General features: G+C 38.9%; 1 protein-coding gene across 1 annotated transcript; it reads left to right on the plus strand.

The window, feature by feature from the left end:
• Positions 1 to 5,056: 5,056 nt before the first annotated feature.
• LOC124416175 (uncharacterized protein K02A2.6-like) lies at positions 5,057 to 6,628 on the plus strand. Its single transcript, XM_046897099.1, has 3 exons — positions 5,057 to 5,732; positions 5,816 to 6,088; positions 6,141 to 6,628. The coding sequence occupies exons 1-3, from the start codon at positions 5,057 to 5,059 to the stop codon at positions 6,626 to 6,628; spliced, it is 1,437 nt and encodes a 478-aa protein (XP_046753055.1).
• Positions 6,629 to 18,774: the final 12,146 nt, after the last annotated feature.

Consider the following 18,774-nt stretch of genomic DNA (forward strand, 5'->3'; position numbering starts at 1 on the left):
CCGATGGCGTCGGGCTTATTACTGGAGCGCGAACTGAATTTTGACAGTGTGACCGCGCGTCAGTAGTGGGGTTACCCGAGTTCCAAGAAAAATACTCCCCTAACCGCCCATAGCCGGGCTTATTACCAGAGCGGACTGTATATGTAATTATTTATTTTGGAACAACGTTTCGGCCGGGCCCCGCCGGCCGTCATCAGGCTACAATAGAAAAATTGGGAGCTTAGAGGTTAAGCATACAAGAAAAACCTTAAAAACTAAAAATATGTGTATAACTGTGACCCTTATACTGGGTTATTCAGATAAACAAATGTTTAATCTTATTTCGAGCTCCTAAAAAGGAGGGATAGCGAAAAAAACTATCATCGTGAAAACGTCCACGTGTTTCTTGGACGGTTCACATTACAATTTGACAAAAGAATATAGTTATTTACAAGAACATGAGAAAGAAGATATGGTAATACATTACAGGTAAGTCAACAACAATTTTTTCCATCTTATTAAATGTTAGCGATCAATTAGGTATTAGAGTACTTACAAAAAAAGGATTGACTGCCTTGGCTAGATGTTATGCATTCGCCATATCGTGAGGAAGTGGCAGTGAATTCCGATGTAACTTCAAATCCCTCTGCAAATGGCGTAACCTGATATCGAGCTGTGATTGGATAGATCACCGCTCGATACCAAGATGGCACCAGATGGCGATGAAATTCGTCTGGGCGCGAAAATTCAAAGTTGTAATTTCATACTACATTCCGATGTAACTTGGCGATCGTCTTTCCGTAGGGGTAACTCGATATCGAGCTGTGATTGGCGAAATCACAGCTCAATATCAAGATAGCGCCTAGGGATGGTGATGCCATCAAACTCCGTGCGATTCAAAGACGTGAAATGTCGGAATACAAATGGCTTAGATTTTGTACGTCAGTCCTTTTGTTGCAAGTATTATCTAAGTTCTGTGTGATGTAAATCATTTCTTTAATAATACGTTTGTGTCAGTTGTTTTCGCAGGTAAGTATTGATGGGCTTACAAAATCAAAAACATGATCCTGGGTTAAACTATGGTGTGCTAATGCACACTTGTCTGCATCTAGAGATTTAATATTGGATTTGTGATTTGAAATCCGACATTTTAGATGTTGTGACGTTTGTCCGATGTATGACTTCGGGCAATTAGTACAATTAATTTTATAAACGGAGTTTATCTGATCTAAAAGAGTGGTGGTAGATTTCAATTTAGACAATTTTTTTTTGCAGTTGTTTGTGATTTTGTAAGCAACATCAATACTTTCCTGCGATAAAACTTTTTTGATCTGTTGAGATAAATTTTCGACATATGGTATGGAGGCTATTATCTTGTTATCATCAAGCTTGTCGTTGCTAATTACATTACTGTTGTTGTTATAATATTTGTGAATTCTGTCCTTTTTTATTCGTTGTGTTAAAGTTCTTGGATAGCCGTTTAATACTAATGTATGATCAACAATTCTTAGATTTTTTTTCCTATAAGACGGATCAGAGATTCTTATGCAGCGATCGTACAAACCTATGACAACGGATTTTTTATGTACCATAGGATGTTCTGATTCGAAATTTAAGTAGCGTCCAGACCATGTGTCTTTTATATACCAATCGAGTTTGACAGTGTTATTAACATTGATGACTAACGTATCTAGGAAACTAATTTTACTTTTTTCTTCCAGTTCGACAGTGAATTGTATACGTGGGTGGAATTTGTTGAAATTGTCAAGCAAGGACTGAACATTATCTTTGTGGACGCTAGTGATGACGTCGTCGATATAACAAAAGTAAAACGGAAGTGAGAATGGAAGACCATTTATTACTTTTTGTTCTAAGGATTCTAAGACCATATTAGCCAGAATTGGGCTAATTGGGGATCACATTGCAAGACCAAAGATTTGTTGATAGTGTTCATCCTTGTATTGAAAATTACATGAGTCGACAATAGTTTTGTTTGCTAAAATAAATTCCTGTTTGCAAATCTTCGTGTGACGTTTAATTTCTGGCCATCTCTTACCTATAACCGTTAAAGCTAGTTTAGTTGGAGTATTTGTGAACAGAGAGACTACATCTAAGGAGACCAGTACGTGGTTCGGTGGTATCGGTTGACCTTTGATTTTTTCAACAAAATCCCATGTATCTCTGATGTGATACTGAGTTTTACCAACAATATTTGAAAGGATAGACGAACAATGTTTAGCTAACTTATACGTTGGAGCGTTAATATTAGATACTATTGGTCGTAAAGGTGTATTGACTTTGTGAATCTTTGGTAGAAAATAAATTTTTGGCGGAAGAGAGTTGTGTGTTTTCAGCAGTTTCATGGTTGTGTCACACACATATTTTTTGCCATACCACAGATTAATTACCTCGTTGACCGCTTTTTCCGTTTTTTTAGTAGGATCTTTATTGAGTACTTTATAAGTTGAATCGTCGTGCAACAAGGTAGTCGCTTTCTGTTCGTACTCGGCTTTGTCCATGAGGGCGGTGACATTGCCTTTATCTGCATTAAGGACGTGCGGGTCTGTGTGGCTATTCAAAAATTTACCTGTCTCAATTAGATTTGAGGTAATACGGTTTTTTTGATTACTAGTAATACTGTTGTGTTTGTTCTTAATTGAAGTCGCTACGTTAGATCTAATTCTGTCTTTGACAGCTGTCGGTTCAGTAAAAATGGCTGATTCCACAGAGCAAATAATGTCATCGATTGGTAACCTACTTTTGTTACAAGGAATGCCATGTTTCGGGCCAAGTGCAAGAGTATTTTTAACAATAGGTGGTACTTCGATTTGTGTTAATGTCACTAGCTATTCGCTTGGTAGTTGTTTTGCTGGGTATTGTCTATCTTCTAGTTTCTGAAGTTTACTAATGTGATAGATCACGACATGTACAGCGACGCCATCTATACTAGTGGCATTCTCTAAGATGAACTATATACTTTACTACCTTCTCCCTAGTCATAAGCACGTTTTCAATAAACGATACATTAGTTAACTAGTCCTAGATTGATGAAGAAGATCACACAAAAAGTCTATCCGATATTGTAGAAGTCGCTAAGAAGAAAGAAGCAACATTGCAGTTCTTCTTCTTCTTCCTTATGGCTATACCCCCTATGAGGATGTGCCAAGCATTGCAGTTAGTAAAAAAAGATACTACAATACATAAAATTTCAGTTGATAACAAATTAAAAAGAAATAACAATGAAAAGAAAAGTGAAAAATTCGAGCCGAAGCCTAACAATAAAGGCAACACCAAAACTGAAGATGCACCATATGGACACTGTGGTGGAACTAAACATAATTTTTCCCAGTGTAAATACAAAGAGTATACTTGCAAAATATGCAACGTCAAAGGGCACTTAGCAAAAATATGTAGAAAGGCAAACAGCCAGCACTATGTAAGTGAAGTTGACGAAAGCGTATATGTATGGGACGGATCAGAGATACACAGTATTAGATCAGGTGAAATCAGACAACCTATTTTGGTGAAAGTTCTAATTAACGGAACGGAAGTCGAGGCAGAAATTGATTTCGGCGCCAGTAAAACAGTACTGCCAGAAAAACTGTACGTCAAATTATTTTCGCACATTCCACTTAAGCAGGTCAGACGTCGTTAAAATTATACGATGGAACTACAATTTCTCCTGAAGGCCAGGTAGAGTTAGAATTCTGCGTAGGCAACAGCAAAGCTAAATGCGATGTGATAGTGGTCATAAACGGATGCCGCTTGTTGATCGGAAGGGGAATGATGGCAGCTCTAGGATACGAGATAGTCAAGACACATGCGATTAATTCTCATCAGGAGTTGGAAACAATTCTAACAAAACACTGATTATTATTCGACGGTCAGACAGGCAAGTACAAAAATGCAATAATTTCACTGAAAGCACTACCAAATACAAAGCCAAAGTTTTTCAAACTAAGACTAACCTTCAGCATTCAAGGAGGAAGTGGAAAAACAGCTGAACAAATACGAGAAGGAAGGCACTATAACGAAACTACATGACAGCCTTTAGTACCCGTTTTGAAGCAAGACGGCGGTTTAAGAATTTGGTGATTACAAGATAACCATCATCAAACTTATTGAAAATGTAAAAAGACCTACACCTCGAATTGAAGAGCTGTTCGCAGAACTCAATGGAGGACAAAAGTTTTCAAAAATAGATTTAGCAGCAGCTTACATGCAGTTAGAGGTCGATGAAGGAACTGCAAAATTACTTCCTTGGAGCACACACAAAGGCATTTACGGAGTCAATAGATTGATGTTTGAGGTGACATCAGCCGGTGCTATTTTTGATGGCGAAATGGACAAAGTTTTAGCCGGGGCCAGAGGAACCATACGTTTTTTGGACGTCATAGTTATCACTGGAGCTACCGACGAAGAACACTTGAGAAATTTAGACGAAGTCATGTCCAGACTAAGTAACGCTGGATTCAAAGCTAAGTTAAAGAAGTGCGAATTTTTTAAAGACGAAATTCGCTATTTAGGCCACATTATCGACAGAAACGGATTGAGAAAGGACCCGGAAAAAGTCAGCGCAATTTTAGAAACAAAGAGACCAGAAAATATAAGTGAAATAAAAGCGTTCACAGGTATGATCAATTATTACGGAAAATTCGTTCCGAAGTTATCAAGTTTACTGAAGCCATTCTACGATGCTCAAACGAAACCGAAATTGATATGCACCAAGGAGCTGGAAGACGCTTTTAATAAAGTCAAAAACGAAATTGCGTCAGACAAGAACTTAACACACTATAACCCAGATCTGCCTATCAAACTAGTCTGCGACGCTTCAAAGGAAGGCATCGGTGCAGTATTGCTACACATCTTACCTTCCGGAGAAGAAAAACCGATGAGTTTCGCATCCAGAGTATTGAAAAGTGCCGAAAGGAACTATTCGGTAATTCACAAGGAAGCCCTAGCCATTTACTGGGCGTTACTAAAATTTTATCAGTATTTAATGGGCTGAAAGTTCACATTATACATCGACCACAAACCCTTATTAGCTTTGTTCGGAGAACAAAAAGGCATACCGCAGATGGCCGCAGGACGACTTCAACGATGGGCTCTGTTCCTGAGCGGATTCGACTACGAGATCAAGTACATTAAAGGAACAAACAATGGAGCAGCAGATGGTCTTTCAAGACTACCCCGAAAAATTACGACAAAAACAGATGAGTCAAAAGATTACTTCAACTTCGTCACAGAAGAAAGATTGCCAATAAGAGCAGACGACATCATCACAGGAACCAGGACAGATCCAATATTGAGCAGAGTGTACTACTTTGTCATGAACGGATGGCCAAGGGAAATAGAAATAGAACTGAAGGCGTATGGAATCCGGGCGACTGAAATCACTGCCGACAACGAAGTATTAATGTGGGGCTACAGAGTTCTCATTGCCTCAAAATTTAGACAAGGATTGCTCGAAGAAATACACACAGGACATCTTGGGATATCTAAGATGAAATCCATTGCCCGTCAGTACTTTTGGTGGCCAAATCTCGACATGGACATTGAAAAATTTGGCAAGGATTGTTTTGCGTGTCAAATCACATCTAAGAATCCGGAAAGGGCTTCATTAATTAAATTCAAAGAAGCTGTTTACCCCTTTGAAAGAGTCCACATCGACTATTTAGGCCCTTATCAAGGCAAAATGTATCTGTTGATTATCGATTCTCACAGCAAATGGCCCGAAGTTCTTGAAATGCACGGTAACAAAACCACTCTATAGCTACGATTGAAAAGCTGCGTGAATGTTTTTCAAGGTACGGATTACCAAAAATAATCATATCAGACAATGGACGACAGTTGGTGTCAGAAGAGTTTGAACAGTTTTGCAAGGGCAACGAGATCCGGCATATCACATCCGCACCGTATCACCCAGCAACCAATGGACAAGCAGAAAACGCCGTCAGTTCTTTCAAGCGAGGAATTGACAAGGCCCTTAAGGATAAAAAGAATAACAACGAGAGTCTAAAAACCATGATATCAACATACTTATTCGCATATAGGAATGCTCCACATACATCTTCCGGCGAAAGCCCAGCTACCAGGATGTTCGGAAGGCGTTCAAGAACAAGATTAGACTTATTGAATATTAAAAAAAAACCACGATACAGTCGACAAACAAATCAAATACTTCCAAGGACACAGAGACATTCGATGCAAGGAAGGGGATCCAGTGTTGGTCCGAGATTATAAAAACCCATCGAAACCGACATGGCAACCAGCTAAGATCTCCGAAGTACTAGGCGAAAGAACATACATATGTCAACCTAAAACTGATAGCAATCTTAGATGGAAACGACATACGGATCAAATCATCAAGGTTGGCGACTTTTACAATAAAAAAAAAGGAGTACTCCAGGAGAAAGCGGAGCCGATGTATGAACCAAACAACGAGTCGAAAACTGGCGACGTTTACAAACCAAATACAGAATCGACACCACAACCAGAATATAAGACAAATCAGGATCGAACAATCACGGATAGCACTCCTAACAAAACCGTCAATACAAAGGTCAACGAATCACCGATTGAAATAAAAGCAGAACTAAGCAGCAACGTAACCAAGAAAAACAATAAGAAGCAAGAAAATAGTTACTAAGGATCTTTCATTAAATATTAACAGTAGACCAAAAAGAGAATGTAAACCTGTTGCGAAGTTAAACATATGAAACCAAATCTCAGCAGGGAGGTGTGTGATATATCACGACGTGTACAGCGACGCCATCTATACTAGTGGCATTCTCTAAGATGAACTATATACTTTACTACCTTCTCCCTAGTCATAAGCACGTTTTAAATAAACGATACATTAGTTAACTAGTCCTCGTGCTTTAATAAACCCCGTTAATACTAATTTATTACAACTAATATTCTTTGATTTTACAATCTGGAACAGTCTTTCCGCTCTGTTTATATCTAGGTTAAATTTAGTGATTTCCGCAATTGTTCTGGTTTCTGAATGGAAATTGCTAACGTAACAGTCGAGGGTTAATCGAGGCCTCTTAAGTGAGCGGTATGAGTTTTTTATCTCCAAGTTAAGTGCTGTCTTTTGTAACTTTGCTACGGCAATTTTGAATGAAGCGTCATTATTAAGATGTTTCAAACCTTTGAATGTGATGCTAAGAAATTTGGGAATGATGCCCTTTCGTCTGCATTTCAGCAGGAAGATGTTCCTGTTCTTCATCTTTGTTAACTTCTTTCTAATGATCCAGATCTTCTTTGGAGTAGTTTGGAAAAACAACTGGCACAAACGTATTATTAAAGAAATGATTCACATCACACAGAACTTAGATAATACTTGCAACAAAAGGACTGACGTACAAAATCTAAGCCATTTGTATGCCGACATTTTACGTCTTTGAATCGCACGGAGTTTGATGGCATCACCATCCCTAGGCGCCATCTTGATATCGAGCTGTGATTTCGCCAATCACAGCTCGATATCGAGTTACCCCTACGGAAAGACGATCGCCAAGTTACATCGGAATGTAGTATGAAATTACAACTTTGAATTTTCGCGCCCAGACGAATTTCATCACCATCTGGTGCCATCTTGGTATCGAGCGGTGATCTATCCAATCACAGCTCGATATCAGGTTACGCCATTTGCAGAGGGATTTGAAGTTACATCGGAATTCACTGCCACTTCCTCACGATATGGCGAATGCATAACATCTAGCCAAGGCAGTCAATCCTTTTTTTGTAAGTACTCTAATACCTAATTGATCGCTAACATTTAATAAGATGGAAAAAATTGTTGTTGACTTACCTGTAATGTATTACCATATCTTCTTTCTCATGTTCTTGTAAATAACTATATTCTTTTGTCAAATTGTAATGTGAACCGTCCAAGAAACACGTGGACGTTTTCACGATGATAGTTTTTTTCGCTATCCCTCCTTTTTAGGAGCTCGAAATAAGATTAAACATTTGTTTATCTGAATAACCCAGTATAAGGGTCACAGTTATACACATATTTTTAGTTTTTAAGGTTTTTCTTGTATGCTTAACCTCTAGGCGCCTAATTTTTCTATGGTAGCCTGATGATGCCGGCCGGGCCCGGCCGAAACGTTGTTCCAAAATAAATAATTACATATATTGGCCAAATCCGACGAATCTACTTTCTAATTAAACCCGCCATGGCCACGAATCCTACTTCAATATTGTTCATCTAATGTACTTGTTGAGTGGCAATAACTGTGAATGTTCAAAATGAAAGCGTGGAATTCAAAGGTTTTCATTGTCTCATTACTTACTTAAATCTGTTTCTTTTCCAAAATTGTTATTTTCCGTGAATCCAGTCGTCGATGCTGTTGCAACAGGAGCGACCCAGGGCTTTGTGCCGAACATCTCATCCATTATCTAACATCAATTGAAGAAAATTTAACAACCCAACATAGAAATTATGACATGATGAGAGTATGAATGAGAAGAATTTTGAAAAATTGTACTTCTAAATATAGCCAAGTCTTCCTTGCATTGCCAGATTTATTGTTATGGTCTTTGATTGACTTGTATGTTCCCTTCATCGATGTAAGCTTCGAGTTACATTTTGGGCCAGATATAGGGTAATTTTTAGCTTTCATAGCTTGTGAAATGATATCCCAGGCTTGTTTCTGGGACATTTTCCCACTACTGAAGTTGAGTTCATTTTCTTTATAAGCGGATAATAACAATAAACACATGGGATGGGTCCAATTACAACCAACGCCTGTAAAATGACAATAGTACTCATCATATCTAGAGCATAATTATTTACAACCGAGAGCCATTCGCCGAATGAAGACCGTCGAAGCCTGTCTGAGTGTTCTGATCATTACGTTCATGATGCGAACAATATTTTATGTATACGTATGTCAAAAAATTGAATTAGAGAATAGGAAGTTCATAGGTAATATAACTCATGAAATATCTTGAAAATATATAATTATTTATGTACCTTCGTCTTGCTTCTCCATCATTTCAACATCGGTAGCTTCCGCTTGCTCGAGTAGTGACGGATATGCTCGCACTTCGTTGTCATTTGCATCATTACTGTCTTGATTTTCAAACACTTCCAAATCATCTTGACCTTGCTGCGATAGTTGCCCCTGATGTTCTCGTTGTACTTGGCGTGCTATTTCTAGCTGCTGTGCAAATTGTACCCGCTGCGCTTGGTGCATAAGCCTTGTAGCAAATGCAATGTCTACACAAGGAATTTATTGGAGTGGAAATAATGGGAAATTAGTGAAAGCAATTATTTCGTAAAAATATTGCATCAATTATTGAGCAGGAATTATACGAGGTCCAAAAAAAAAAAATACAGAAAATAACCTCAAAATTGTTAATTATAATTACTCGTTTTGATTTTTATACATGATTCAATCAGATCACCTACCAATTTGAACCCGTTGGGCATCTTCTCGGTTGAGTACAAGAACGTATTCAACTCCCGTTTCTCCATCGACTAAAACTGTTTTACAGCATTTTCCGCCATTTCGTTTGAAAACCGCCAATTTGTAAACGCTCAAGCTGCACATGCTCGGGAGGTGAGGCAGTGCACGCGCTTACAGTTAGCCTCACGCAAGGTTTCACTCGTTTTTGAGCACGCCCTGTAAGCGCGCTCGAAGTGATAATGGAACGCTCTAAGCGCGCTAGCAGCGCTTTGAGTGAATAATGGAACGCACTCAATGTACTCATAATATTTCGTCAAAATCACTATTGTAGAAGAACCGTACATAATTATAAGTCGACTTCAAAATACCAGCGTTAGAACACATCTGATTTTATATATCTTATTATTCTCAAGTGTAGTTTCATTTGAGGCGTACAATTTTGAATTCAGGTCCATAATGTTTATTTCTGCGCAGTTACTAGCGGATAAAGTATCTGGAAAATATTCTGGTGAAAATTCAAAAGAAGTCGTTGATTCCTTATTAGCAGCTTCGTACAGATGCAGTACAACATGGCAAGAACTTGTTAGCATGTGTGTGAAGTTGGCCATGCACTTTTTGAAAATTGTAATTATAAATATTGTGCCAAGTTGTGCTAAACGTGTGCAAACTTGTGCCGTTTACGCGCCTTTCTTAACTTCAACGGTTTTCGAAAAAATTGCAAAAATCGAAAATGTGATAAGCCCAGCACTTTTGGAAAATCGGCAAAATAAAAATTGTGCTAGATTGTGCTCGATTTGTGCTACCTTGTGCCGTATTCGGTTTTTTCAAAAATCTGTACTTAGCGGTAAAAAAAAAATTGAAAAAAAATTAACGAGTTGGGATGAGTTGTGCTAGGTGAGTCCGTGAACTTTTCCCACTCACAAAAATCCCTTCGACCTACCCTTGCACCAGTGAAGATGAATTTTTTTCCGGCTGACTTTCAAATTTCCGAAATTTTCTAAATTTCGAAAATCCGCAAATTGTGTTAAGTTGTGCTAGGCGAGTACGTGAACTTTTCCCTCTCGCTAAAATCCCTCCGACCTACCCTTGCACTAGTAAAGATGAATTTTTCTTCCAGCTGACTTTCAAATTTCCAAAATTTTCGAAATTTAGAAAATCCGCGAATTGTGCTGAGTTGTGCTAGGCGAGTACGTGAAGTTTTTCCTCTCACAAAAATAGCTTCGACCTACCCTCGCACTAGTGAAGATGAATTTTTCTTCCAGCTGACTTTCAAATTTCCAAAATTTTCGAAATTTAGAAAATCCGCAAATTGTGCTGAGTTGTGCTAGGCGAGTATGTGAACTTTTTCCACTCACAAAAATAGCTCTGAGCCACCCTTGCACTAGTAAAAATGAGTTTTTCTCCAAGGTGACAATCGAGTTTTCGAAATTTTCAAAGTTATTCGTTTTCTCCAAGTTGTTCCGAGCTTGCGCCAACTTGTGCCATAGCCCGTTCTTCTAAAAACTCGCACAAGACTCGAATAACTCCGAATATTTGTTCGAAATAGACGAGAAAAACGAATTCTGATGTTCAACTCTAATATAAACTCTAAATAAAAACTTTTCACTCGTTTTCTGATAAATTTTATTCCTTTCTGGAATGACTTCTATAATGTTTTTTCTGAAAAGTGAAAATATCAAACGTGTACGTAATTCAAAGGGCAGTTTGCCGAAACAACCAAAGTGCCAGATTTTAAATTGTTTAGGAAAAACAAAAACTTCGTGATAGACAAACACAAATGTTGACAGCCAGTAGATTTTGGAAACTTGATTACTGACAGCCTTGACCAGCGAAAATATCAACTGGTGCATTTGAAAAAAAAATTTGCAAAAGTGGCCTCACACCGAAACTCTGTAAACTCATTCCAATTTTCATTTCTTTATTTCAGAGGGAGCTCACCCTGAATACGGTTATAAAAACATTTTTCACAGCAATATAATGTACTACTATGTCTCCTGCGTATTGTTCTTAATAATGAACATGCTCAAAATTGGTAGTTTATACGGTATTCTGAAAGGCTTTTCATCAGGACCCTTACATTCGTACATCAGACAACTTCTTTTTTTGGATGAATGTTTACTAGTCAGCCGGAATAAAAATTCATTCTTAAGAGTGCAAGGGTAGGTCAAAGCTATTTTTGTGAGAGGAAAAACTTCACGTACTTGCCTAGCACAACTCAGCACAATTCGCGGATTTTCTAAATTTCGAAAATTTTGGAAATTTGAAAGTCAGCCGGAAAAAAAATTCATCTTCACTGGTGCAAGGGTAGGTCGAAGGGATTTTTGTGAGTGGGAAAAGTTCACGGACTCACCTAGCACAACTCATCCCAACTCGTTAATTTTTTTTCAATTTTTTTTTTACCGCCAAGTACAGATTTTTGAAAAAACCGAATACGGCACAAGGTAGCACAAATTGAGCACAATCTAGCACAATTTTTATTTTGCCGATTTTCCAAAAGTGCTGGGCTTATCACATTTTCGATTTTTGCAATTTTTTCGAAAACCGTTGAAGTTAAGAAAGGCGCGTAAACGGCACAAGTTTGCACACGTTTAGCACAACTTGGCACAATATTTATAATTACAATTTTCAAAAAGTGCTGGGCCAACTTCACACACATTTGCAATTCTTATGCGGGGTCAGAGATGAAATTTAATTTCAAAGAAATATACAAAACGAGTACCACTGAGAGTTATTTACAAGAAGCTTCTGTTGATGCTGATGCTGAGGAACGAATACGTTGCGATGATACTACCTTAGCAGATCATTTTACATCACCTTCTGACTTTTTCGATAAATTTTGGATAGGAAATGAACTGAAACTTAGAAAAGGATGGTGTGATGAGTTGAACAAACATTTTGAAATAATCAATAACAAATGCGTGCTAAGTTTTGACTATCACAAAGTGCTGTACGGTACAAGGAAGACAAAATACTGTCCATTCATAGCCGCTGCTCATTGTAAAATGCAAGGACGTTGTACATATACGTTTAAAATATACGAGAAAATCCGGAGAAAATGTGAGTTCAAGGTTCACGTATTTAAAACAGGAAGTTACGACCAAAGTGCCGATGAAATCCACAGGAGATTTATAACTAGCGAGGCGCAACAAAATCTAGTTGCGCAACTTAAACTTACGCATGCATGCATCCTGGCCGGAGATATGATTTCTGAGGTTCCCGAAGATTTTTTACAGGCAGGAAACAGAAACCATGCTCCATCAACAATGCTGATGAACAAGATTGCCAGCGATCATGGAAAAAAATTTGATCTTGACCCGAATTTTCATTTGTTTATTACCAAGTTGAAAAACGAATTTGATCAGAGCGAGAAATTAAAGGGAACCATTATGAACGGATTTATACAAGGATATTGCATATATCCTTCTTTTTCCGTAACTTTGTTTTGTGAACAACAGGTCCGGTTAGTCATTGATCTGACGAAAACGGGCTATTTGTGTTTGCATTTTGACGCGACCGGAACTGTATTTGGACAGCCCCCTGACAGTGAAAAACGGCCATTTTATTACTGTCTGGTTGTAGCAGGCGTCGACTCGATTCCAATCGCTCCTCTGGAGTTCATTACTTGCGGTCATGACGTGTATTCCATCCAGAAGTGTATTGAGCTATTTGTAATGATCCTGAAAAAACTTAGCGTCAAGAGACCTGTCGTGTCACAAATCAAAACTGACTTTAGCAAGGCTATGATACAAGCCTCTTGCAAAGCCTCTAACAACATGGACATCGTATCATATCTGGAGAAAATGTGAAAAAAAATTCATCATTCGGACAAACTGCACGCTCCAATAACCGTCATTCACGTGTGCTCGAGCCATCTAGTTAAATCCGGTAAAAAACGAATAGAGACTTTCACAAACGACGAAAAAATTAAAATTCTCCTAAAATCTGCTATTGGCTTATTGATTCATACGACGGATTTGAAGGATGCTGTCAGTTTATTCGGTATGATCTGTCATCTTTCTGGACATCCAAAACAATGCGACGATCACGATGCATACTTCAATTAAAGCTGTGTAATGTCAAATCTCTAGATCTGTTTGACGGGATCGATACCATATCCGAGTTAGAAGACTTGGGGGATCCTCTTGTTCGGCCCAAAACGCAGCGACAACCGTCACCATTTTATCATCTCTTCTATTCCGAGCACAGAAAAGTAATGGAAGTGTCGGCAGACGCTAATGATGCGAACCCACTTTACGTTCCCCAATTTGTAGCGTACCTCGTAGATGAGCTTCTACCATATTACCCACTGTGGTCCGGAGTAGCTGTCAAAGAGTTAGGGGTCAGGAGGAATTCTAATGCTCCAGTTGAAAATTGGAATAAAACCATGAAAAAATACTTGTTTGACGATAAAATGAGACAACTAATTCCGCGAGCGATTACGATATTGGCGAAAAATGTCCAAAACAAATTATTGCAAAGAAAATATGACTGCCGTACCACACGACAGAAACAAAACAAATCACGTCGGAATAAGAACAATTCAGAGAAAAAAGATGGTGAGGATGTCGATCTGCCAAATACTCCATGTGAAACGCTGATTGTGAGTCGGCAAAAAAAAAAGAATTCTCCTAAAGGTGAAAAGCACTGTACAGATAACTCGGTCGCATATCAACATTCCGATTTGTTTCCAAACACCAAACGGTGAAAGGCAATAAAGGCTTTTCACATAACGAAAGTTATCATGGAAAAGGAAGCAAGAAATACCGATGCAGAAATGGAGATCGATCATGACCTGACCACAGAAAACTGGTGCAGGCAATCAACAGCTGTGCCATATAACGGAGGGTTCACAAACTTTCCCAAAGATGTAAAACATTGGCAGGAAAACAGAGACTTTAGGCCAGAAGAAAATCCGATTAGGGCCAATGAAGTAAATAACAAGAGTTCGACGTTGTCATTGAATCCGTCCTTGCTACAAGTTCCGTGGCAACAAGTTTACATCGACACTTATCCGGAAAACTGGAGAAATTTGGCATTTCACTTATTTAGTGTTTTGATCGACGAGCGATGTCTCCAAACATTGCTCCCTGGTGAGCGCTTGGATGACAATATTGTCAATATTTTTTTACAATGGTTATTATTTTCTTGACCTCAGTGATAATGTGAATGGGGTGTTTGTCTTGGATATGCGGGTCAATATCAAAAAGACAACTGTTAGGTTGACGTTTCGACCCAAGTGAGGGCCTTCCTCAGAACGACATTCATTGACAAGACATCTGTCATAGAAAACAACAAAACAACATTGTATATTTGTTCAGCATAAAAATTAAAGAAAAGAAAAACTAGGGGATAACGGGTAAATTTAACCTAGTATTTACCTGGATAAATTAGAATCTCACACGCGACCAAAAGCGAAGACGAACATTATTGACAAAACATCTGTCATAGAAAAAAGAACAAACCAGGTAATTGTACAAGTTTGTTAAGGTTGAGAGAAAAAAGAAAATATAATAATAATAATAATTTCATTGCTTCCAGGGTCCATTTCCCATAGCAAGGGGAATACAATTTATTTTACATATAAAAGAATTCACATTTAGTTCGACAATAAAAACCTTGTTAAATCTCCACGTTTGAAAAATGAATCACAGCATGCATATAAATAACAGTAAAGACAATAATTCAATAAATAACATTTTCAATAAACAAGAAGTTTTAGCTGTGACTGGGTCACTCATTCAGAATGAAAGCACGTAATTTACATGAATTTCTTATAAAATAGAAAATGGCCATGATGGCTTCCATGTTGAGATCACTTTTTAATATATCTTGGGTTGCGAGAAGAGAATCAAAATAAGGGATTAAGTAATGTCGTCGATAGTGTTTCAGTTGAGCGCATGATGTTTGAAGGTGTTCAATTGAGTCAGGTTCTCCAAGGTTGCAGATCGGGCAGTTTTCCGGGTACTGCAGTTTGTGACGGTGACCATCGACCGTTAGGCTTGTGGCGTATTGGCTAGCAAGTCTGAGTTGCATGAAAACTCTGGCTGCTTGGAGACAGATCCTACACTTCAGATCATGGCACCGAGCAGTACTGATTCTGTATGTTGATTGAAGGTAGTGTGCATTTGCAGCTAGTTGTAAGTCTTGTTGGCGCAGGAATATTTTGTATTTGCTTAGAAATAGATCCTTATGGGAGTTCCAGGTGGTGAAGCTCAGGTCTTGAAGCGATTTGGCAGTATTGGGACTAACCTCCCTGATGATTTCGAGAAACTTAGACATCCAGTTAAACTTGGGTGTCATTTGAGTGTTCATTGCTAATTGGTGCAGTCTGTGAAGGCATATTCTGGGCAGCCGTTTGTGTTCCATCTTCAGGATTTTTAGAATCCAATTCCAGGTGTCTTTAATGGCACTGACTGCGACCGGGGTTCTCCCCAGTTCAACTCTTATTAGTGCCACTGCAGTGTTCGTCGGGAGCCCATAAACTTTTTTGAAGAAGTTGCACTGTACTCTTTCCAGCAGCTCTAGGTGAGGCATTTCCCAAATAAGTGCGGCGTAAAGCAGTGTTGACTCCACTATACTGTCAAACAGCTTGAAAATGCTATCGGTTGAGTCAATTTTAACTTTAAATACTGTGCCTGTCACCATGTCAACAGCGAGTTGAGCTTTAGCTGTGTTGTTAAGAGCAGTAGTTCGACCAAATCCACTCGGTGTGATTGTGAGTCCTAGGTAATCATAACTCTTTTGGATTTCAACTGCTTCAGCTCCATAATAAAATGCTAAGTTGTTTTTGACACGCCCTGCTTTTCTACAGCAGATAATTTTAGTCTTGTCAGTGTTTACCACCAACTTATTTATCTGACAGTATTGATGCAGCGTTTTTAGTTTCTTCCGCATGTCATTTTCTGAGCTTGCCAAAATAACCAAGTCATCAGCGTACAATAGCGACAAGATGTTGGAGAGACCATCTATGTCAAGACCAATGAGTCCCTTTTCTCTGAAAAATTCCTCCAAGTCAGCGATGAATAGAATGAATGAAAGGGGACTCAGGATTTCACCTTGTAGAACGTCTTCCGTTGTGCAGAAATTTTTTGAGTATTCACCCTCAATCTTGACCTTAAATGAAGCTGAATTATATAGATTTCTAAGCAGCCTGACTAACTTCGCACTAATTCCTTGAAGAAAAAGTGTTAGAATACTGTATTTATACATTTCCGTGATCTAGGTTTGCTTTGTATATAGCTATTATGTATGTGAGATGGTATGTGTGTGTGACATGCGAGACATTGAATAACATCTTAGTCTACATCTTCCTGCCGCTGTGGCATGACCACCCGTTTATACCGACAAGTTAGGCTAACTACGCTGCGACACTTTTGTTTTCTTTTGTTCTGTATATTGTTCATATTTCCTTTCTTCCCACGATCAATAAATGATCCTTTAATTACAAGATATTGGTCCAGTTCTATTCCCATTCCACAACCAAATCACAATAGGTTATGGGCCCAGGACACTGGTGAATAAATCTGAGATTCAATTCTTGCAAGTTAGTTTCGGACGTGGTAGACGAAATACATATACGAGCACAAGTGATATCGCGCGCGAGTGTTTTCCGTCCAAAGCGAACATGGATGACGATTTTCTGACGAGAGGCGTGAGGCTGTTTAACGGGCACAATTTTAAATCATGGAAATACCAAATCAAGCAAGTGCTGATAGCAATGGATTTGACGGCCCTTGTAATGGGTGAAGAAACAAGGCCTGATGAAAGATTAGATAGTCAAGGAGCTAGAGCATGGGATAAGAAAAATGCCAGAGCTGTCATCGTTCTCACTTCTACTATAAATGAAGAACAACAAGACCTGGTTGAAAATTGCGATACTGCCAAGCAGATATGGGAGAAGATGGCCATCATACACGAGCAAAAATCGGAATTCAGCAAAAACGTTCTATGGCAAAAGTTTCATCAAGCTCAAATGGAAGCAGGCGAGAGCATTATTCAATTCATCACCCGTGTACAAGTGCATGGGAAGCGCTTGAAAGACATTGGTCAAGAAGTTACTGACGAGTCCATGATTGCAAAAATTTTAATGTCATTACCGGATAATTTTAAATCATTTCGTTCAGCGTGGGACAGTACGGAAGTTAGATGTCAAACAATAGAAAATTTAGAATCTCGGCTGATGAAGGAAGAAAAGCTATTAGCTTTGAATGACGAACCCGCAACGGCTCTAGTTTCGAACGCGGGTAAATATCAAAATAAGGACAAAAGTCGAGGTCATCATGAGCCACAGACATGCTTCTATTGTGGCAAACAGGGACATATAGCCCGCAAGTGTCGGAAGAAATTTCGAGATCTCCGGCAACGGAAACAAAACAAAGCAGGACACACCGGTCAGCCAAAACTGCTACATTCAAAACAAAATATGGCAACTTTCGCCGGCGCGCTAATCTCCACCGTCGAATCTGACAACGCTGAAGTGCAGGCTAACGCCACCTGTCGGGGACAGTTTAAAACCCGGGACAGTGATTTGAAGGATGTTTGGATCAGCGATAGCGGAGCGACATGTCACATGTCTGGCCGACGAGATTGGTTTTCTCACTTCGTTACAATCCCAGCGCGTCAGGTTTACCTTGGAGATGGCAGTGTTCGAGAAGCATGTGGTAGCGGTACTATCCGCGTTAAACGACGTGTGAATGGTGTGTGGCTCGATGGACAGATAGAAAACGTTTTGTATGTTCCATTTTTTAATAAAAACTTGTATTCGACAAACGTATCGACTGCGCGTGGAATGCGCGTTATATTTGACGGCGACGACGTCGATGTGATTTTTAAACAAACAAATGAGATCGTGGCGCAGGGCAAGAAAATCGGTAATAATTTATGTGTTTTTGACTTTGAGGTTATATTACCCAATGCCGAAGCGAATGCTTGCAGCTTGAAAACTCTTCATGAAAGTATGGGTCACGTCAACGGTAGCAGATTACGTAAAATGATACGGAATAAATCAGCTGAAGGTTTGGACAACGTCGCTGATGGGAAGTTCTTTTGCGAGGGCTGTGCATATGGGAAAATGCATAGGCTCCCTCACAAAAAGCATGATGAGGAAGATGGAGGTTATGACGTAGGTGAGTATATTTACATGGATTTATGTGGCCCTATGTCTCCCTCTCTCGGAGGTTCCAAATTCTTCATGTTGGCGAAGGATAGAAAATCAAGCTACCTCTTTGTTTATTTTTTGAAGCATAAGGACCAAGCAGTTTCATGTTTCAAGGACCTGTACAATTTAATCGCCACTACACTCAACAAGTCCGTGAAGATGGTCAGATCAGACAATGGGTTGGAATTCTGCAACAAAGACCTGATTGACTTT

This window comes from Diprion similis, chromosome 2 (assembly GCF_021155765.1).
Source record: "Diprion similis isolate iyDipSimi1 chromosome 2, iyDipSimi1.1, whole genome shotgun sequence".
Lineage (NCBI taxonomy): Eukaryota > Metazoa > Arthropoda > Insecta > Hymenoptera > Diprionidae > Diprion > Diprion similis.

Bases quoted from the DNA above. Each gene is read 5' to 3' on its own strand.
- LOC124416175 (XM_046897099.1), top strand. From the start codon at position 5,057: ATGGCCGCAGGACGACTTCAACGATGGGCTCTGTTCCTGAGCGGATTC. The intron at 5,733-5,815 runs GTAACAAAACCA...TAATCATATCAG, and splicing joins CGAAGTTCTTGAAATGCACG to ACAATGGACGACAGTTGGTG. The intron at 6,089-6,140 runs GTTCAAGAACAA...ACCACGATACAG, and splicing joins TACCAGGATGTTCGGAAGGC to TCGACAAACAAATCAAATAC.